This window comes from Eptatretus burgeri, chromosome 6 (assembly GCF_056783735.1).
Source record: "Eptatretus burgeri isolate ZD-2024b chromosome 6, Ebu_testis_v1, whole genome shotgun sequence".
Classification (NCBI taxonomy): domain Eukaryota; kingdom Metazoa; phylum Chordata; class Myxini; order Myxiniformes; family Myxinidae; genus Eptatretus; species Eptatretus burgeri.
The window spans coordinates 103,924,145-103,946,925 of record NC_140966.1 but is presented as its reverse complement, the minus strand read 5'-3'; the positions used below and the strand labels follow the sequence as shown (position 1 = coordinate 103,946,925).

Sequence of the window (22,781 nt, the reverse complement as noted above, 5' to 3'; positions counted from 1 at the left end):
ATTTACTCATCGTGATGATGTGGTTGTCAATGTGGCCTTCCACACTGCAGATGTGTGTTTTTCACTCTGTGCCTGCCCAGAAGGGCATTGCTGAGACTCAAGAGAAGGCAAAGCTTTCATTAGCTGAGGGGGAGCTTTGTCTTTGTTTGGGGAGAGAGGTAGTGGGAGACGCAGTGCCTGGAGACCAAATGGCTTAGCATTCTTCCAACACCGGTCGAAGAACGACTTTGGCTGAATTTTTGTTCTATGAAGAGGGCGGCATTCCTCAGTGCAAGTTCACATGTGTCGGACAGTTCACCAGGGGGATTCTGAACATGCCAAGCAAGCTCTCTGTGAGAAATGATGTTTCTGTTGTGAAGTGACGCTGGTTTAAGCACAGCATCATTCTTACATAAGCCTCCCTCTTGTAAATAATTTTTTTTTGGCACAGCCCACGCAAAGTGAATCAGCCAGAAATGGAGCAAGCAAAAACAACTGACTTAAAGGGCTTTTGCGGGCAATGTCATCCTAGAGAGAGAGAGAGAGAGAGAGAGAGAGAGAGAGAGAGAGAGAGAGAGAGAGAGAGAGAGAGAGAGAGAGAGAGAGAAGGTTTGAGAGAGAGAACGAGGGGGTTTGAGAGAGACAGAGAGGGGGTTTGAGAGAGACAGAGAGGGGGTTTGAGAGAGACAGAGAGAGGGGTGGGATTGAGAGAGGAGAGAAAAGAGGAGACAAGAGGAGAAAAGAGAGAAGAGGAGATAAAAGAGGAGAAGATAAAAGAGAAGAGGAGAGAAAAGAGAAGAGGAGAGAAAAGAGAAGAGGAGAGAAAAGAGAAGAGAGGAGAGAAAAGAGAAGAGGAGAGAAAAGAAGAGGAGAGAAAAGAGAAGAGGAGAGAAAAGAGAAGAGGAGAGGAGAGGAAAGAGAAGAGGAGAGAAGAGGAGAGAAGAGGAGAGAATCGAGAAGAGGAGAAGAGAGGAAAGAGAAGAGAAGAGAGAAACGAGAAGAGGAGAGGAGAGAGAAGAGAAGAGGTGAGATAAGAGAAGAGGAGAGAAAAGAGAAGAGGAGAGAAAAGAGGAGAGGAGAGGAAAGAGAAGAGGAGAGAAGAGGAGAGAATCGAGAAGAGGAGAAGAGAGGAAAGAGAAGAGAAGAGAGAGAAGAGGAGAGGAGAGAGAAGAGAAGAGGACAGAAAAGAGAACAGGAGAGGAGAGTAAAGAGAAGAGGAGAGAAGAGGAGAGAAGAGGAGAGAATCGAGAAGAGGAGAAGAGAGCAAAGAGAAGAGGAGAGAAAAGAGAAGAGGAGAGAAAAGAGAAGAGGAGAGAAAAGAGAAGAGGAGAGGAGAGGAAACAGAAGAGGAGAGAAGAGGAGAGAATCGAGAAGAGGAGAAGAGAGGAAAGAGAAGAGAAGAGAGAGAAGAGGAGAGGAGAGAGAAGAGAAGAGGAGAGAAAAGAGAAGAGGAGAGAAAAGAGAAGAGGAGAGGAGAGAAAAGAGAAGAGAAGAGGAGAGAAATCCACCTAAACCACCCCCGATAAATCCACCGAAACCCATCACTTTCTCTACCAACCTTGCCCAGTCGCACCCAACTGTCCATGGACTCTGTATCCTTTTCTCCTGACAAGGTGGAGAGCTTGCTTTCAAACCTCGACTCAGATTCTGCAACCGGTCCAGACGGCATCAGCTCACGTGTCCTAAAAACCTGCTCCTCTGCTCTTGCTCACCCTCTCTCTGTTCTATTCACCCTCTCATTTGTTCAAGGTCATCTGCCGTCTGCTTGGAAATCTGCTAACATCACTGCCCTGCATAAAAAAGGTGCAAAAACAGATCCCTATAACTACAGACCAATCAGCCTTCTCCCAATCATCAGCAAGTTTATGGAATCCATCATCCCTTCAGACATGAAATCCTTCCTCTTCTCCAATGGCTTGATTTCCGATCATCAATTTGGTTTCAGACCAGGTCACTCTACCCTGGATATGCTGCTTCTGTTCTCCCATTAATGGATGGAGGTCCTCAATGCCAGACAGGAAATCCGAGCCGTATCCCTGGACATATCACGTGCTTTTGACACAGTCTGGCACCCTGCCCTACTCACCAAACTCTCTTCCCATGGTATCCAAGGCCATCTCCACTCATGGCTCGCAGACTTCCTCTCCTGTCGCAGTCAACGTGTGGCCCTAAATGGAGTTCTTTCATCCCCTCTTCCTGTCCAGGTTGGAGTTCGTCAAGGTAGCATTCTGGGCCCTGTTCTTTTTCTGGTTTTCATCAATGATCTCTCGGACTCTCTGGAAAATCGTCTATATCCCTTTGCTGATGACTCCACCCTCTGCTGTACCATCTGTCATCCCTCAGACCGGCAAGGGGCAGCTTCTTCACTCACTGCAGATCTGGATAAAATCACAAACTGGTCCAACACGTGGAACATGTCTTTCAATCCAGACAAATCTCACACTCTCACTATGTCTCTTCAAAAGGACCGTTTAGAACCCCCCCCCCCATCCACTTTCTCAACAATCCTCTGGAAGAAGTCTTTTCTTTCAAGCTTCTAGGTCTCACTATCTGCCATGACCTTTCCTGGGAAAGTCACATTTCCAACCTCGCCTCCAAAGCCAGTCGCCGACTGGGAATCCTCCGTCGTGCTAAGTCCTTCCTCGGCCCTCCTGAGCTCCTGACCACTTACAAAGCTTTTGTTCGTAGCCTGATGGAGTACTGCTCTCCCCTCTGGGCTGGTGCTCCTGCCTCCTACCTTTCTCGGCTTCACGCTGTCGAAACCATGGCAATTAGGATCATCGGCATCTCCTGCAATGAAGTCTTTGGGCCTCTCACTCAATCACCGCAGGTTGGTCGGTGGTCTTTCTGTCTTCTACCGACTCCTCTCCAGCCTTGTCCCCCCTGCTCTCTCTGCGATTTGTCCCCACCACATTTCCACAGGGCGTTCAAGGTCTGCCAACAACCCCCTTCTGGTAAAACTACCAAAATCACGAATCACTGCTCATCTTCACTCTTTCATTCCTCTTTTTTCCCGCCTTTGGAATAAACTTCCTCACTCTATTCTTTCCCATTCTTCGCTCCAGGCTTTCAAAACAGCTGTTCACCACCACCTCTTATCTTCCCCCATCCAAATCCTCGATGTTTTCTACCCCTGATAATCCACCCAAGCCCACTTCCTTCAATTCCCCTGCTTTCCTTCCTGAGAGTCCCTGTAATGTCCATCTTCTCTTCCCCATGTTCCCCGTCCCATCCCTCTCCCTTCCACAGATCTCCTTATGTGTCTGTGCCCCACTGTTTTGTCCCTCCCACTCCCACCCCTCTTGTCTCATGCCCCCTTGCTGTGTGTTTTGTGTTATCTCTCATACGAGCCTCGACAAGGTATACAAAAAAAAAGAAGAGGAGAGAAAGGAGAAGAGGAGAGAAAAGAGAAGAGGTAAGGAGAGAAAAGAAGAGAAGAAAGGAGAGAAAATAGAAGAGGAGAGAAAAGAGCAGAGGAGAGGAGAGAAAAGAGAAAAGAGAAGAGGAGAGAAAAGAGAAGAGGAGATAATCGAGAAGAGGAGAGGAGAGGAAAGAGAAGAGAAGAGGAGGAGAGGAAAGAGAAGAGAAGAGGAGGAGAGGAAAGAGAAGAGGAGAGAAAAGAGAAGAGGAGAGAAAAGAGAAGAGGAGGAGATAATCGAGAAGCGCAGAGGAGAGGAAAGAGAAGAGAATAGGAGACAAAGGAGAATAGAAAAGGAGAGAGAAGAGAAGAGAAGAGGAGAGAAAAGAGAAGAGAAGAGGAGAGAGAAGAGAAGAGAAGGAGATGATCGAGAAGAGGAGAGGAGAGAGAAGGGAAGAGGAGAGAAGAGGAGAAAAGAGGAGAAAAAAGAGAAAAGGAGAGAAGAGAAGGGAAGAGGGGGGAAAAAAGAGGAGAGAGAGGAGAGAGAGGAGAGAGGGTCCGTCGTTCTCGAGACATTATTATCGTCCCGTCCACACGTCCACACGTCCACACGTCCGTACCTCCGTACCTCCGTACCCCTTGGCTGAATTAACGGTTCCACGTGCAACTTTACGCTCCACGATAACTTTAAAAACACGCCATCAAGGTGCACTTCGTCACACCAGCATTGTCCGTTAGTCCGTGACAAAATTTCATCTCACACATTTATTTCAATTCCTCTCCGTCTCCACAGCCGCGCTCAAGTGAACGAAACACTCACCTGAATGTTCACTCTGTGCAGCTTGCGGCTCGACCGGGTTGTCGTGTTCTACTTTTACAACATCCATCCTTCACACACAAAGCCCGGACAACCGGAACACGCTTACAGGCCCCGCCTCCAAACCGGAACACGCTCACAGGCCCCGCCTCCAAACCGGAACACGCTCACAGGCCCCGCCTCCAAACCGGAACACGCTCACAGGCCCCGCCTCCAAACCGGAACACGCTCACAGGCCCCGCCTCCAAACCGGAACACGCTCACAGGCCCCGCCTCCAAACCGGAACACGCTCACAGGCCCCGCCTCCAAACCGGAACACGCTCACAGGCCCCGCCTCCAAACCGGAACACGCTCACAGGCCCCGCCTCCAAACCGGAACACGCTCACAGGCCCCGCCCCAAACCGGAAATCGATAACAATTTAAATTGTTATTTTTCTGTGGAACTACCATTGTGTACTTCATCCCAAACAGCAAAATGAAATTACGCTGCACTCCCTGCACACTAAATCTGAACCATATTCCTTCTATCAGCACCACTCAAAGGTTAAAAATGTGATCCTTTGGGGTCAATTATGTCCATGTATTTAATGACCTGCGAGATAAAGGGGACGGAAGTGGGGAGTTGGAGGAGAGAGAGAAAGTTTAAGGAAGGCAGAAGTCCTGCCGCGTATCAAAACAAAAAAAAACAAGTTCAAAAGTCGTTCATTGTAACAATTATTATTCCAGGAATTATCAGTATTGTCGGCTGGAGGTGCACGCTGAATCATACAGTCGAATTATGAAATCATATAATTCAAGGACATGAAGGAGCGAACCATAAAATTTGCAACCGGTTTGGCGCCATTTTACAAGATTGAAACTTTGAGGTTGACCGTGGGTGTGTTCCGTTAGCAGGCTGCTTGCTCACCGCTCGCCAAGTAGCTTGCCTGCTTCAATGCGCTCGAATAAGCACTCCAACGGAACGGATCGCTCGGCACCGCTTCACAACATGGCGATCTCCATGGAAACAACGCCGTCGTGGTTTTTCGAGAAAATGCTGTCCAGGCCGTCGTTTTCAGTTTTACTCGATGCTCTTTGTGACGACTTCCCCAAACGAATCGATCGTGTTCGCAGCGGCTACAGAGTACGAGGAAGACGGAAAGAAAGATAAATAAATGGAGAATCAGAAGGAGGAGCTACCTGCCGAGCTTACCTATAGACCTACCACTGTGCATTTTGGGGAGGGGGTTGCATGTTTGCAGATCTTGAAGAATTAGGATGAAAAGTAGAGTAAAAATATAAATATGAAATGCACGTTTCATCATCATCATCATCATCATCATCATCATCATCATCATCATCATCATCATCATCAATCTTTGCAGGGCCATTGCCCCCATGATGATCATTTTCATGCATGGGTTTCACAAGGTATATGTATACATTATTTCGCCTATATTGAAATCTATATTTATCCAGTAGTCCTGTATTTCATCTGTTTTAAAAACTAAAATCGACTTTACAAAATCTACTCGTGAGACGCGTCCAAGCTCGGAGTCTGCTCGCCTCAAGGCTCGCTCAGCAGGGCACACAGAGCTCCCACCAACAGCAGCAGCGATATCGCCTGCACCGTGTCTGCAAACGTCGATCAGCAGTCCCTGCAAGCACCTAATGAGCACGAATCACAGAGCAAGCACCGCCACTGTTGGTGCACACTGACCGTGCAAACGGGCTGGGTGAATGGACACCAGACACAGAGCAACGGGATCTGCCAGCTCAGGACCCGGGACCGTGCACTCCAACACATCAAGACCGAGCACGTCTCGCTCCAGCACCCGGAACACTGTTTGTACTGACAGCGAGCTAACTCCGAGCAGTGTGAACTCCACCTGCTCGGCTGCTCTTCTTCGATACCCATTGGTTGGATAGCTAGCCTGATGCTTCCCACAATTGCAACCAAAGAAGAAAAAAAAAAAATCATATGTCCGCCATTTTGGTAAGCCGAAAGTAAGAGATCTTCCATGGTGTCATATTTACAATCGCCATGCCCTCCCTATAAGTTTTTCGAAGATGTGTAAAACAACCTGAATGACTGTTAATAAAAGGATCATCAAATATTGGAAGGTTGGAGCCAATAAGCATCATGGGACTTGTGATAGCAACAGTACATATTAGGCCTGAGGCTACAGTCCTCAGTGACTTTTGGGGCTTAAAGGTCTTGGTGGTAGTGAAGGGTCTTCAAAGGTTGAAGGGGTCTCAGCAGTCTAAAGTGTTGAAACATACATTCAAAAAGTACGTAATTCATAGACATACATGCAGTCTGCAACCAATATACAGCAATATGTAATTAATAGACATTTCCTTTTATATACAAAGACATTTCCTTATATATAAAGACATTAATAGACATTTCCAATTTGTAATTAATAGACATTTCATATATATATATATATATATATATATATATATATATATATATATATATATATATATGTTGTTCGTCTTTCGGCTGCTCCCGTTAGGGGTCGCCACAGCAGATCATCCGTTATGATCCGCATGCTGATTTGGCATAGGTTTTACGCCGGATGCCCTTCCTGACGCAACCCTGGTCGCCTCTTACGACACAGGGATAAGGATTGGGTTTTGCCATGATTCCGGGCTGCCCTACACCCTCTCATAGCATGGCCCAGCGTAGAGCGCCCGTCCTCAAGCGATCCTCCAACCCAAGCCTCCGAGTAGCCGGATTACAGGCGCACGCCACTATGCCCGGTATATATATATATATATATATATATATATATATATATATATATATATATATATATATATATATATATATATATATATATATATATATATATATATATATATATATATATATATATATATATATATATATATAGACATTTCCTTTATAGACATTTCATTATATATAAAGACATTAATAGACATTTCCAACATGTAATTAATATACATTTCCTTTTATATATAAAGACATTTCCTTACATATAAAGACATTAATAGACATTTCCAATATGTAATTAATAGACAGGCAGCTGCGTGCCATATATGGAGTGTGACGTCACGTTCTCCAAAACAAAGCGGAGGCTCACTCGCTCATTTGAAAGAACCGTCCAGTTCAGCGGGACGTTCTTTCACGTTTTTTTTTTTGACCTTGCAACCGTCTATATTATCCTATTTTTATTTTTGAATTATTGTAGAACAAAGTTATTTAGATATTTGTACGTCATGCCTCGTACGTGCGTCGTCATGTTTTGCGAAAATGGCTGGAGAACGGGTAATCGCACCCACCGATTCCCGAAGGAATCAAACATTCGCCAGCAGTGGATAAGATTTGTACAAACAAAACGGGCCAATTTCCCCCCAAAGAAAACGGGTAAAGAGGACCCTTTGGATAGACTCGTCATCTGCGGTGACCATTTCACAGCCGAGGATTACGAAGGCAACGCGATGAGTGAGCTCGGTTTCAAAACAACCGCTCAAGTGAGACTGAAGCGCGACGCCGTTCCCTCCATTCAGCCTTCTCCTCCTCAGCTGCCTCGTGCTTCATCCTCTCACACTGTGTCGCCTCAAAATCGAGGAAACTCTCCTCAGCGTACTGACAAGGTGGCTGTGAAGAAGCGACGACGTGCTGTGGAGAAGCTCACATGTGCCAGGGTGAGTGCTGACAAATGTACGGTCTAATATGTTGCAAATTATATTTCAATTCAATTGATGTGTGATAGTTTGCTCATGTTTCTTGAGCAGTTGGTGAGAGAACAATGTGCACCAATGAGCGGTGTTGGTGAAGAGAGCCTTGTCGAGGACGCGGAGGAGAAATCTCCTCACACACTCGACGCTGGCCGCCGTGCTGTGAGCACTCAGTGCCCCATCATCACTCCAAAAGCACGCCACAAAAGCAGAAGCAAACGTGAGTTAAATGTTTTTGAACGAGTTCAAATCAACGTGAAGAAAAATGTTTCCGAATGTTCACGAATTTTTCGGAGAACGTGACGTCACAGCATTTTCGGTAAATTCCCGTGGTTTTTTTTTTTCGATCGCTGACAAAAGTTTTGACTCAAAAGTTGATTTTTTTTTTAGCATATTTTGGGTTTCAAATGTTAAAAAAAAAATTGTCCAACGATTGTATTCATGTGATTACAACCTTCGAATCACGCGAAGTCATCAGCGACCCAAAACCTGCTCGTTAAAAAGTCAGGAATTCCTGCACGTTGCTCAACGTGACGAATCGGCTTCCGCGGAACCTCCAATAGAAGGTTTTTTTAAGTGACGTCACATTTCCATGACGATCGCTGGTTGTTACCTCAAAGAAGGCGGGGTCAACACACGACACGCCCTCATTCATTGGAAAAAAAAGCTGTACTACTATAAATATATTTTATATATATATATATATATATATATATATATATATATATATATATAAATATAAATACCAAAATACGATATCACAAATAAATATCAATGGCATTATATCGAACACAACAATAACATTTGGGTTAAGTGTTTTATCCTCCGTAGTGATTTGGTTCACTCTTTAGCCATTCTGAAAGGGCCTGATATGTGTCCTGATGTGCCTGCAAAATAACAGGTTATGTGAAATGAAACGCTATCTCGCTGTCTTGTTGATACCAGTTGTTTACCTCGAAGATGGCGGCGGCTGCACACGTCACACGAATGTGTGACGTCATTGTCAAGCTCCTCTTAAGTGCTTATGTCCATCGATTGTTTCATCACGAGTTTTTCGATTGTACACCTTGACTCTTCAGAGAGAGAGAGGGAGGGAGGCAGAGGCGGAAGCAGTTGAACCCAATACCTCTGCACTGCAAAACGCACCTTCCGATTATCCAGGTGAGAGGACAAGTTTGCAGACCATGTTGTGAACACGTGGTCATGATGTTGGGCCATCCTGACGAGTCCTTCGAACAAGGACCGCCGAGACCAGAACATTCCCTTGTGTTCGATTGACCTGTCCAGGTACATCACCTCACAAGGTGGTTTTTTTATCGTGGAAATCAGTGTATCATCGCTGTAGAGAACATATAGTCTCATATCTGATAGTCGTGTCTGCAATGCAGGTGAGCAGACTGTACATTGAAGGTTCTTTTGGATATTTTTTTTCCTTCCACGATCCAACCGTCCTGCCTTCCCTCAATTGGTTTCCCCAGCCAAGGATTTCGGACTGAATGAAGTTTTGGGATTCGGATTCTTTCTCTTTATAATTAAATTTCGATTATTATTTTCCCTTCTTATCCACTCTACCTGTCTAAAGCGCTTGTATTCACTTATTATGTACGTACCTATCGGAATTTCTGACTCCATCAAGTATGTAGTGGTTCCTTTACTCCTATCTTCTGTCCTCCCAAAGTCCCAAACCTCTTCACCTTGTAACCCCCTCTCCCACCCACCCTCAACCACCCCCCCCCCTCATTCCCACACACGCCAACCCAATTTTCTCTTTATCAATCCATTCTCTTCAATTCTCAATTTTAGTTTTCGTCTTTGATGCTCTCCCCATGTGTATGTATTAAATAGATAGTCTCAAAGCCTTGTTCACACTCCTTGTGTTTGCCATACTCATAGTAACAAGTAGAGTTCTGAGAAACTATCAAACCTTCCAACCATTAAAACCTCAAACTGAAAGAAGGAACCAGAGATGCCTTCAAATTAAATTTCTCATTTTTAAACCGACAAATTCAAATTAAATTTATCATTTTTAAACCGACAAATTCAACTTAAATTTATCCTTTTTAAACTGACAAATTCAAATTAAATTTATCATTTTTATACCGACAAATTAAAATTACATTTATCATTTTTAACCCGACAAATTCAAATACATTTATCATTTTTAAACCGACAAATTCAAATTAAATTTCTCATTTTTAAACCGACAAATTCAAATTAAATTTATCATTTTTAAACCGACAAATTCAAATTAAATTTATCATTTTTAAACCGACAAATTCAAATTAAATTTATCATTTTTAAACCGACAAATTCAAATTAAATTTATCATTTTTAATCCTACAAATTCAAATTAAATTTATAATTTTTAAACTGACAAATTCAAATTAAATTTATCATTTTCAAATCGACAAATTCAAATTAAATTTATCATTTTTAAACTGACAAATTCAAATTAAATTTATCATTTTTAAAATGACAAATTCAAATCAAATTTATCATTTTAACCCGACAAATTCAAATACAATTATCATTTTTAAACCGACAAATTCAAATTAAATATATCATTTTTAAACCGACAAATTCAAATTAAATTTATCATTTTTATACCGACAAATTCAAATTACATTCATCATTTTTAAACTGACAAATTCAAATTAAATTTATCATTTTTAAACCGACAAATTAAAATTAAATTTATCATTTTTAACCCGACAAATTCAAATACATTTATCATTTTTAAACCGACAAATTCAAATTAAATTTATCATTTTTAAACCGACAAATTCAAATTAAATTTATCATTTTTAAACCGACAAATTCAAATTAAATTTATCATTTTTAAACCGACAAATTCAAATTAAATTTATCATTTTTAAACCGACAAATTCAAATTAAATTTATCATTTTTAAACCGACAAATTCAAATTAAATTTATCATTTTTAAACCGACAAATTCAAATTAAATTTATCATTTTTAAACCGACAAATTCAAATTAAATTTATCATTTTTAAACCGACAAATTCAAATTAAATTTATCATTTTTAAACCGACAAATTCAAATTAAATTTATCATTTTTAAACCGACAAATTCAAATTAAATTTATCATTTTTAAACCGACAAATTCAAATTAAATTTATCATTTTTAAACCGACAAATTCAAATTAAATTTATCATTTTTAAACCGACAAATTCAAATTAAATTTATCATTTTTAAACCGACAAATTCAAATTAAATTTATCATTTTTAAACCGACAAATTCAAATTAAATTTATCATTTTTAAACCGACAAATTCAAATTAAATTTATCATTTTTAAACCGACAAATTCAAATTAAATTTATCATTTTTAAACCGACAAATTCAAATTAAATTTATCATTTTTAAACCGACAAATTCAAATTAAATTTATCATTTTTAACCCGACAAATTCAAATACATTTATCATTTTTAAACCGACAAATTCAAATTAAATTTATCATTTTTAAACCACCAAATTCAAATTAAATTTATCATTTTTAAACTGACAAATTTGAATTAAATTTATCATTTTTAAACCGACAAATTCAAATTAAATTTATCATTTTTAAACCAACAAATTCAAATTAAATTGATCATTTTTAAACTGGCAAATTCAAATTAAATTTGTCATTTTTTAAACTGGCATATTCAAATTACATTTATCATTTTTTAAAGCTACAAATTCAACTTAAATTTATCATTTTTAAAGCTACAAATTCAAATTAAATTTATCATTTTTAAACCGACAAATTCAAATTAAATTTATCATTTTTAAACCGACAAATTCAAATTAAATTTATCATTTTTAATCTGACAAATTCAAATTAAATTTATCATTTTTAATCCGACAAATTCAAACTAAATTTATCATATTTAAACCGACAAATTCAAATTAAATTTATCATTTTAGCTCGCCAGTTCGAAGTGCAGAGAACTATTACCCCTGGCGTGAGCGTGAGCGTCAGTGTGAGCATCAGCGTCAGCGTGAAAATGTTAAAGTTTTTGGTGCAAGTTATTTCCTTTATATTGTTTTTATCTACCACACTATTTTTTACTGATTACAATATACAAATACATATATTGCTTTAAAATTATTTGGATCAGACTTCACTGCAATGCTTTATAAAAAAATATCATTAGACTAGTCTTTTAAAAACGATAAATGTAGAAACAGGCGAGCATTGTGTGGCTTTGACACCAACTCTCTGGTTAAACCGACAAAGTCAAATTAAATTTATCATTTTTAAACCGACAAATTCAAATTAAATTTATCATTTTTAAACCAACAAATTCAAGTTGAATTAATTATTATTCAACCGACAAATTCAAATTATATTAATCATTTTTACACAGACAAATTCACATTAAACGGTGGGCACTCGGTGGAGCGCATACCTCCACCATGTAATGCCTCATCCACGAGAACATATTTGTCCGAATACATTTTTGAAATATCATGCCATACAGTACTATATCGTTTTTGGCCCTATCTCTGAATGGTGAAGAATCACTTTAAAAATGAAATAAACATCGTATCCAGATCTAGATTCTGATCTTCAGCAAAATCGAAATATTTCGTCCTTGCGACACACCTAATCTGTCCACCAAGTTTCATCTGAATCCATCCACAACTTTTTGGGATATCGTGCTGAATATCGGTTTCGCTCTATTTCTCAATGGTGAAGAATCACTTAAAAAATTATCAGGTCTGGATCCAGATCTTCACCAAAATTGAATCACTTCTTCCTTGCCACACACCCAATGTGTCCACCAAGTTTCATCCGAATCTGTCCACAACTTTTTGAGATATCGTGTTATATGTCTTTTTAGCCATATCTCTCAATGATGAAGAATCACTTTTAAAATTCTAGTGGTCGGATCCAGATCTGGATCTTCACGAAAATCTAATCAGTTCCTCCTTGTCACACACCAAACCTGTCCACAGAATTTCATCCGGATCTGTCTACAACTTTTTGAGATATCCTGTACACAAACAGACAGACAAACAGAAAGGGGCGAAAACATAACGTCCTTCACCTTCGGTGGCGGAGGTAATTAATCATTTTTAAACCGGCAAAATTACAACTCTATAAAAAGTTGTTTTTCTTGCTGAAATAGCCATTATTATAAACATTATGGACACAACCTTGGATGCTGAGGAAGGATTCATAGATTATGGTCACAAGTGTTGAAGTCATAATTGCTGTACCCTATTGTTGCATGCTCAGGGGTCTTGACCACTCACAGGGCACAGCCAGCTAACCACGTCCAGAAAGGTGGTGCGATGAAATCTGAGCTGCTCGTTTCCACCTCTCTAAAGCTGATTTGTTTTCGTCTCTGCTTTTCTGTTGTATCCCATGCAATATTTCATGTTGATTCATTCGTTGTTTTGTGCTATTCATTTTGTATTGGTTTGTATTGGCAAGGTAAGGTATTGTAACAGTTTGTATTGGCAAGGCTTGAACGGCCTTCCCTCGCATAGAAAGTTTCCGTCTTGCTCTCTTGCCTTTATCCTGAGTATGTTCCTCAACACTGATGGCACCAAGCTTCTGCCGTGCATTGACCACGATACTCCTTGACTTCCCTCTGTCGTCAGCCAACTACCTCCACTCTCCAACTATCCCCCCCCCCACTGCCCTTTCCTGATATTCCTGATCAGACAATTCTCCCATCTCAACCACGGTCTACCTCTTTTCCTCTGACCTTGCTCCCTCAACCTATCTGCTCTCTTTGTGATTCTCTCTTCCCACATCCACACCATGGGTCCAGCCCATCTCAGCTGGCATTTCACCAATCTCCTTGTCAAGCTCATCTGCACACCAATCTCCTCCCTCAGTTCATCCAGCCTCTTTCTATCCACCCTCTTCACTCCTGCAAAACTCCTGACCCAGTTGTTCTCGCAAACCTGCAGCCTCTGTTGGCTCTCTATCTGTGCCACTGTCTCCAGACCACTAAGGTAGGCTGGCATTACACATGACATGAGAACCTTCCCTTTCAATTTTCTTGATGTCTTTCTGTCTGCCATTACTCCCTCTACCCTCCTCCACACAACTGCACCCACCTGAATCCTCCTCCACACCTCTGCCTCTTTAGCTGATAAGTAAATCCTTTTCACAAAAATCACTCGCCTCTCACAAAAAAAAAAAAAAAAAAAAAACGCTCGATTCTCACCAAAAAGAAATCACTTGCCTCTTTCACAAAAATAATGAGAAGGGCACTCAATTGACTGCATGCCTCCGCCACCTAATGCCTGATCCACGAGAACATATCAGGCCAAATACATTTTTGAAATATGCTGTACAGTACGATAAAATTTTTGGCCCTATCTTTCAATGATGAAGAATCACTTCAAAAATAAATTAATTCTTGTATCCAGATCTGGATTCAGATCTTCACCAAAATCTATACAATTCGTCGTTGCCACACACCCAACCTATCCGTCAAGTTTCATCCGAATCCGTCCACAACTTTTTCAGATGTCCTGCACACAAACAAATAAACAGGCAAACAAACTAATAAACCAATGTCACCCGCAGGGTGACCCGTATCTTGCCAAAAGGTGACCACATGTGACTTCTTTAAGGTCACACTGAGGTGAACAGAGCTGCTATCCACCAGGAGCGACTCCTTGAGGAACATCTGCTTACGAGAGATTCCGATGAGAATCGTTCTACAGAGTAACCATGAAAAATATGTGTTTGCCTCATAACGTCACCAAATGACGTCATAATGTCTCAAGCTTGACATATCTAGAAAGCACTCATCGAGGTGTTCAATTTGAGGTACTACAGGATATGGTTCCTAAAACATGAAAATTTGACCTTGGGGTCAAATGTGTTTGACCTCAGGCGCTAACCATGAAGGTCAAGGCCAATCGCCACCAAAAACTAATCAGCTGAGCGCCAGACCATATACGAAATTCCCATAAAGTTTGGAGATGATTCGATTAAAATTACTCAAAAAATAAGGGTTTCGTCGACTCTCCTGATTTGCGACAAAGTGACCTTGACCTTTGACCTTCAAAATTTTATGCGCTGAAAGGGACGTCTATAGGCCTCCGATATGCGAAGTTACAAAAAATCTCCAATGATAACTCTGCTCTGCAGAGTGATTTATACGTGATTACAGACCAAAAAATAAAAAATAAATAAAAAAATTAAAAACATATGAAGGTCAAGGCCAATCGCCACCAAAAATTAATCAGCTGAGCGCCAGACCATGAATTATATTCCCATGAAGTTTGAAGACGATCCGATCAAAATTACTCAAAAAATAAGGGTTTCGTCGACTCCCTGAATTGCGCCAAAGTGACCTTGACCTTTGACCTTGACCTTCAAAATTTTGTGCACTGAAAGGGACCTCTATAGGCCTCTGATATGCGAAGTTACAAAAATTTCCGATGATAACTGTGCTCTGCAGAATTTTTTATACGTGATTACAGACAAAAAATAAAAATAAAAACATACAAGCTGACTAACATATCTTGCAAAACTTCGTTTTGGCAAGATAATAAGGACAGAAAGGGGTGAAAACATAACCTCCTTCACCTTCGGTGGCGGAGGTAAAAATGCTCGCCTCCTTTACAAAAAATAAAACGCTCACCTCTTTCACACAAAACACGCTCGCCTCGCTCTCACAAAACAAAAAAACGCTCGCTCTATCACAAAAAAAACATGCTCGCCTCTTTCACCAAAAAAAACCCCTCGCCTCCTTCACCAAAAAAGACAACGCTCGCCTCTTTCACCAAAAAGACAACGCTCGCCTCCTTCACCAAAAAAGGCAATGCTCTCCTCCTTCACCAAAAAGACAACGCTCGCCTCCTTCACCAAAAAGACAACGCTCGCCTCCTTCACCAAAAAGACAACGCTCGCCTCCTTCACCAAAAAGACAACGCTCGCCTCCTTCACCAAAAAGACCAGCGCTCGCCTCCTTCACCAAAAAAGACAACGCTCGCATCCTTCACCAAAAAAAGACAATGCTCACCTCCTTCACCAAAAAAAGACAACGCTCGCCTCCTTCACCAAAAAAGACAACGCTCGCCTCTTTCGCGAAAAAAGACAACGCTCTCCTCTTTCGCGAAAAAAGACAACGCTCTCCTCTTTCGCGAAAAAAGACAACGCTCTCCTCTTTCGCGAAAAAAGACAACGCTCGCCTCTTTCGCGAAAAAAGACAACGCTCGCCTCTTTCACGAAAAAAGACAACGCTCGCCTCTTTCGCGAAAAAAGACAACGCTCGCCTCTTTCGCGAAAAAAGACAACGTTCGCCTCTTTCGCGAAAAAAGACAACGCTCGCCTCTTTCGCGAAAAAAGACAACGCTCGCCTCTTTCGCGAAAAAAGACAACGCTCGCCTCTTTCGCGAAAAAAGACAACGCTCGCCTCTTTCGCGAAAAAAGACAACGCTCGCCTCTTTCGCGAAAAAAGACAACGCTCGCCTCTTTCGCGAAAAAAGACAACGCTCGCCTCTTTCGCGAAAAAAGACAACGCTCGCCTCTTTCGCGAAAAAAGACAACGCTCGCCTCTTTCGCGAAAAAAGACAACGCCTACTTCTTTTCGCGAAAAAGACAACGCTCGCCTCTTTCGCGAAAAAGACAACGCCGCCTCTTTCGCGAAAAAGACAACGCTCGCCTCTTTCGCGAAAAAAGACAACGCTAGCTTCTTTCGCTAAAGACAACGCTCGCCTCTTTCGCGAAAAAGACAACGCCGCCTCTTTCGCGAAAAAGACAACGCTCTCCTCTTACGGGAAAAAAGACAACGCTCGCCTCTTTCGCGAAAAAAGACAACGCTCGCCTCTTTCGCGAAAAAAGACAACGCTCGCCTCTTTCGCGAAAAAAGACAACGCTCGCCTCTTTCGCGAAAAAAGACAACGCTCGCCTCTTTCGCGAAAAAGACAACGCTCGCCTCTTTCGCGAAAAAAGACAACGCTCGCCTCCTTCACCAAAAAAAGACAACGCTCGCCTCCTTCGCCAAAAAAAGACAACGCTCGCCTCTTTCGCAAAAAGAAGACAACGCTCGCCTCTTTCGCAAAAAGAAGACAACGCTCGCCTCTTTCGCAAAAAGAAGACAACGCTCGCCTCTTTCGCAAAAAGAAGACAACGCTCGCCTCTTTCGCAAAAAGAAGACAACGCCGCCTCTTTCGCAAAGAAGACAACGCTCGCCTCTTTCGCAAAAAGAAGACAACGCTCGCCTCACGCGAAAAAGGACAACGCTCGCCTCTTGCACGAAAGAGGACAACGCTCGCCTCTTGCACGAAAGAGGACAACGCTCGCCTCTTGCACGAAAGAGGACAACGCTCGCCTCTTGCACGAAAGAGGACAACGCTCGCCTCTTGCACGAAAGAGGACAACGCTCGCCTCTTGCACGAAAGAGGACAACGTTCGCCTCTTGCACGAAAGAGGACAACGCTCGCCTCTTGCACGAAAGAGGACAACGCTCGCCTCTTGCACGAAAGAGGACAACGCTCGCCTCTTGCACGAAAGAGGACAACGCTCCCCTCTTGCACGAAAGAGGACAACGCTCGCCTCTTGCACGAAAGAGGACAACGCTCGCCTCTTGCACGAAAGAGGACAACGCTCTCCTCTTGCACGAAAGAGGACAACGCTCGCCTCTTGCACGAAAGAGGACAACGCTCGCCTCTTGCACGAAAGAGGACAACGCTCGCCTCTTGCACGAAAGAGGACAACGCTCGCCTCTTGCACGAAAGAGGACAACGCTCTCCTCTTGCACGAAAGAGGACAGCGCTCGCCTCTTGCACGAAAGAGGACAACGCTCGCCTCCTTTACCAAAAAAAGACAACGCTCGCCTCCTTCACCAAAAAAAGACAACGCTCACCTCCTTCACCAAAAAAAGACAACGCTCACCTCTTTCGCAAAAAGAAGACAACGCTCGCCTCTCGCAATAAAAGACAACGCTCGCCTCTCGCGAAAAAGGACAATGCTCACCTCTTGCAGGAAAGAGGACAACGCTCGCCTCTTGCACGAAAGAGGACAATGCTCGCCTCTTGCACGAAAGAGGACAACGCTCGCCTCTTGCACGAAAGAGGACAACGCTCGCCTCTTTCGCGAAAAAAGACAACGCTCGCCTCTTTCGCGAAAAAAGACAACGCTCGCCTCTTTCGCGAAAAAAGACAACGCTCGCCTCCTTCACCAAAAAAAGACAACGCTCGCCTCCTTCACCAAAAAAAGACAACGCTCGCCTCCTTCGCCAAAAAAAGACAACGCTCGCCTCTTTCGCAAAAAGAAGACAACGCTCGCCTCTTTCGCAAAAAGAAGACAACGCTCGCCTCTTTCGCAAAAAGAAGACAACGCTCGCCTCTTTCGCAAAAAGAAGACAACGCTCGCCTCTTTCGCAAAAAGAAGACAACGCTCGCCTCTTTCGCAAAAAGAAGACAACGCTCGCCTCTTTCGCAAAAAGAAGACAACGCTCGCCTCTTTCGCAAAAAGAAGACAACGCTCGCCTCTTTCGCAAAAAGAAGACAACGCTCGCCTCACGCGAAAAAGGACAACGCTCGCCTCTTGCACGAAAGAGGACAACGCTCGCCTCTTGCACGAAAGAGGACAACGCTCGCCTCTTGCACGAAAGAGGACAACGCTCGCCTCTTGCACGAAAGAGGACAACGCTCGCCTCTTGCACGAAAGAGGACAACGCTCGCCTCTTGCACGAAAGAGGACAACGCTCGCCTCTTGCACGAAAGAGGACAACGCTCGCCTCTTGCACGAAAGAGGACAACGCTCGCCTCTTGCACGAAAGAGGACAACGCTCGCCTCTTGCACGAAAGAGGACAACGCTCGCCTCTTGCACGAAAGAGGACAACGCTCTCCTCTTGCACGAAAGAGGACAACGCTCGCCTCCTTTACCAAAAAAAGACAACGCTCACCTCCTTCACCAAAAAAAGACAACGCTCACCTCTTTCGCAAAAAGAAGACAACGCTCGCCTCTCGCAATAAAAGACAACGCTCGCCTCTCGCGAAAAAGGACAATGCTCACCTCTTGCAGGAAAGAGGACAACGCTCGCCTCTTGCACGAAAGAGGACAATGCTCGCCTCTTGCACGAAAGAGGACAACGCTCGCCTCTTGCACGAAAGAGGACAACGCTCGCCTCTTGCACGAAAGAGGACAACGCTCGCCTCTTGCACGAAAGAGGACAACGCTCGCCTCTTGCACGAAAGAGGACAACGCTCGCCTCTTGCACGAAAGAGGACAACGCTCGCCTCTTGCACGAAAGAGGACAACGCTCGCCTCTTGCACGAAGAGGCCAACGCTCGCCTCTTGCACGAAAGAGGACACCGCTCGCCTCTTGCACGAAAGAGGACCACGCTCGCCTCTTGCACGAAAGAGGACAGCGCTCGCCTCTTGCACGAAAGAGGACAACGCGCGCCTCTTGCACGAAGAGGACAACGCTCGCCTCTTGCACGAAAGAGGACAACGCTCGCCTCTTGCACGAAGAGGACAACGCTCGCCTCTTGCACGAAAGAGGACAACGCTCGCCTCTTGCACGAAGAGGACAACGCTCGCCTCTTGCACGAAAGAGGACAACGCTCGCCTCTTGCACGAAAGAGGACAACGCTCGCCTCTTGCACGAAAGAGGACAACGCTCGCCTCTTGCACGAAAGAGGACAACGCTCGCCTCTTGCACGAAAGAGGACAACGCTCGCCTCTTGCACGAAAGAGGACAACGCTCGCCTCTTGCACGAAAGAGGACAACGCTCGCCTCTTGCACGAAAGAGGACAACGCTCGCCTCTTGCACGAAAGAGGACAACGCTCGCCTCTTGCACGAAAGAGGACAACGCTCGCCTCTTGCACGAAAGAGGACAACGCTCGCCTCTTGCACGAAAGAGGACAACGCTCGCCTCTTGCACGAAAGAGGACAACGCTCGCCTCTTGCACGAAAGAGGACAACGCTCGCCTCTTGCACGAAAGAGGACAACGCTCGCCTCTTGCACGAAAGAGGACAACGCTCGCCTCTTGCACGAAGAGGACAACGCTCGCCTCTTGCAGGAAAGAGGACAACGCTCGCCTCTTGCACGAAAGAGGACAACGCTCGCCTCTTGCACGAAGAGGACAACGCTCGCCTCTTGCACGAAGAGGACAACGCTCGCCTCTTGCACGAAAGAGGACAACGCTCGCCTCTTGCACGAAAGAGGACAACGCTCGCCTCTTGCACGAAAGAGGACAACGCTCGCCTCTTGCACGAAAGAGGACAACGCTCGCCTCTTGCACGAAAGAGGACAACGCTCGCCTCTTGCACGAAAGAGGACAACGCTCGCCTCTTGCACGAAGAGGACAACGCTCGCCTCTTGCACGAAAGAGGACAACGCTCGCCTCTTGCACGAAAGAGGACAACGCTCGCCTCTTGCACGAAAGAGGACAACGCTCGCCTCTTGCACGAAAGAGGACAACGCTCGCCTCTTGCACGAAAGAGGACAACGCTCGCCTCTTGCACGAAGAGGACAACGCTCGCCTCTTGCACGAAAGAGGACAACGCTCGCCTCTTGCACGAAAGAGGACAACGCTCGCCTCTTGCACGAAAGAGGACAACGCTCGCCTCTTGCACGAAAGAGGACAACGCTCGCCTCTTGCACGAAAGAGGACAACGCTCGCCTCTTGCACGAAGAGGACAACGCTCGCCTCTTGCACGAAAGAGGACAACGCTCGCCTCTTGCACGAAAGAGGACAACGCTCGCCTCTTGCACGAAAGAGGACAACGCTCGCCTCTTGCACGAAAGAGGACAACGCTCGCCTCTTGCACGAAAGAGGACAACGCTCGCCTCTTGCACGAAAGAGGACAACGCTCGCCTCTTGCACGAAAGAGGACAACGCTCGCCTCTTGCACGAAAGAGGACAACGCTCGCCTCTTGCACGAAAGAGGACAACGCTCGCCTCTTGCACGAAAGAGGACAACGCCCGCCTCTTGCACGAAAGAGGACAACGCCCGCCTCTTGCACGAAAGAGGACAACGCCCGCCTCTTGCACGAAAGAGGACAACGCCCGCCTCTTGCACGAAAGAGGACAACGCTCGCCTCTTGCACGAAAGAGGACAACGCTCGCCTCTTGCACGAAAGAGGACAACGCTCGCCTCTTGCACGAAAGAGGACAACGCCGCTCTTGCACGAAAGAGGACAACGCTCGCCTCTTGCACGAAAGAGGACAACGCCCGCCTCTTGCACGAAAGAGGACAACGCCCGCCTCCTGCGGGAAAGAGGACAACGCCCGCCTCCTGCGGGAAAGAGGACAACGCCCGCCTCCTGCGGGAAAGAGGACAACGCCCGCCTCCTGCGGGAAAGAGGACAACGCCCGCCTCCTGCGGGAAAGAGGACAACGCCCGCCTCCTGCGGGAAAGAGGACAACGCCCGCCTCCTGCGGGAAAGAGGACAACGCCCGCCTCCTGCGGGAAAGAGGCCAACGCCCGCCTCCTGCACGAAAGAGGACAACGCTCGCCTCCTTTACCAAAAAAAGACAACGCTCACCTCCTTCACCAAAAAAAGACAACGCTCACCTCTTTCGCAAAAAGAAGACAACGCTCGCCTCTCGCAATAAAAGACAACGCTCGCCTCTCGCGAAAAAGGACAATGCTCACCTCTTGCAGGAAAGAGGACAACGCTCGCCTCTTGCACGAAAGAGGACAATGCTCGCCTCTTGCACGAAAGAGGACAACGCTCGCCTCTTGCACGAAAGAGGACAACGCTCGCCTCTTGCACGAAAGAGGACAACGCTCGCCTCTTGCACGAAAGAGGACAACGCTCGCCTCTTGCACGAAAGAGGACAACGCTCGCCTCTTGCACGAAAGAGGACAACGCTCGCCTCTTGCACGAAAGAGGACAACGCTCGCCTCTTGCACGAAAGAGGACAACGCTCGCCTCTTGCACGAAAGAGGACAACGCTCGCCTCTTGCACGAAAGAGGACAACGCTCGCCTCTTGCACGAAGAGGACAACGCTCGCCTCTTGCACGAAAGAGGACAACGCTCGCCTCTTGCACGAAAGAGGACAACGCTCGCCTCTTGCACGAAAAGAGGACAACGCTCGCCTCTTGCACGAAAGGGGACAACGCTCGCCTCTTGCACGAAGAGGACAACGCTCGCCTCTTGCACGAAAGAGGACAACGCTCGCCTCTTGCACGAAAGAGGACAACGCTCGCCTCTTGCACGAAAGAGGACAACGCTCGCCTCTTGCACGAAAGAGGACAACGCTCGCCTCTTGCACGAAAGAGGACAACGCTCGCCTCTTGCACGAAAGAGGACAACGCTCGCCTCTTGCACGAAGAGGACAACGCTCGCCTCTTGCACGAAAGAGGACAACGCTCGCCTCTTGCACGAAAGAGGACAACGCTCGCCTCTTGCACGAAAGAGGACAACGCTCGCCTCTTGCACGAAAGAGGACAACGCTCGCCTCTTGCACGAAAGAGGACAACGCTCGCCTCACGCGAAAAAGGACAACGCTCGCCTCTTGCACGAAAGAGGACAACGCTCGCCTCTTGCACGAAAGAGGACAACGCTCGCCTCTTGCACGAAAGAGGACAACGCTCGCCTCTTGCACGAAAGAGGACAACGCTCGCCTCTTGCACGAAGAGGACAACGCTCGCCTCTTGCACGAAAGAGGACAACGCTCTCCTCTTGCACGAAAGAGGACAACGCTGCGCCTCTTGCACGAAAGAGGACAACGCTCGCCTCTTGCACGAAAGAGGACAACGCTGCGCCTCTTGCACGAAGAGGACAACGCTGCGCCTCTTGCACGAAAGAGGACAACGCTCGCCTCTTGCACGAAAGAGGACAACGCTCGCCTCTTGCACGAAAGAGGACAACGCTCGCCTCTTGCACGAAAGAGGACACCGCTCGCCTCTTGCACGAAGAGACAACGCTCGCCTCTTGCACGAAAGAGGACAACGCTCGCCTCTTGCACGAAAGAGGACAACGCTCGCCT

At 45.2% G+C, this 22,781-nt stretch overlaps 2 protein-coding genes across 3 annotated transcripts in view; one reads left to right on the top strand and one right to left on the bottom strand.

Moving 5' to 3' along the window:
• LOC147025513 (zinc finger protein 862-like) overlaps nucleotides 1-4,352 on the bottom strand; it is a 52,470-nt gene extending 48,118 nt beyond the window's left edge. The window contains exon 1 of the mRNA XM_085886957.1: nucleotides 4,158-4,352. Within this exon, the coding sequence (XP_085743083.1) occupies nucleotides 4,158-4,224 (67 nt within the window). The 5' untranslated portion in view covers nucleotides 4,225-4,352. The remainder of the gene's footprint in view (nucleotides 1-4,157) is intronic.
• Nucleotides 4,353-8,805: 4,453 nt separating this feature from the next.
• Nucleotides 8,806-22,781, top strand: part of LOC147025512 (uncharacterized) — a 101,035-nt gene continuing 87,059 nt past the window's right edge. For both annotated transcript variants that reach the window (XM_085887003.1, XM_085887002.1), the window contains exon 1: nucleotides 8,806-9,007. The gene's annotated coding sequence lies outside the window, so the exon portion shown is untranslated. The remainder of the gene's footprint in view (nucleotides 9,008-22,781) is intronic.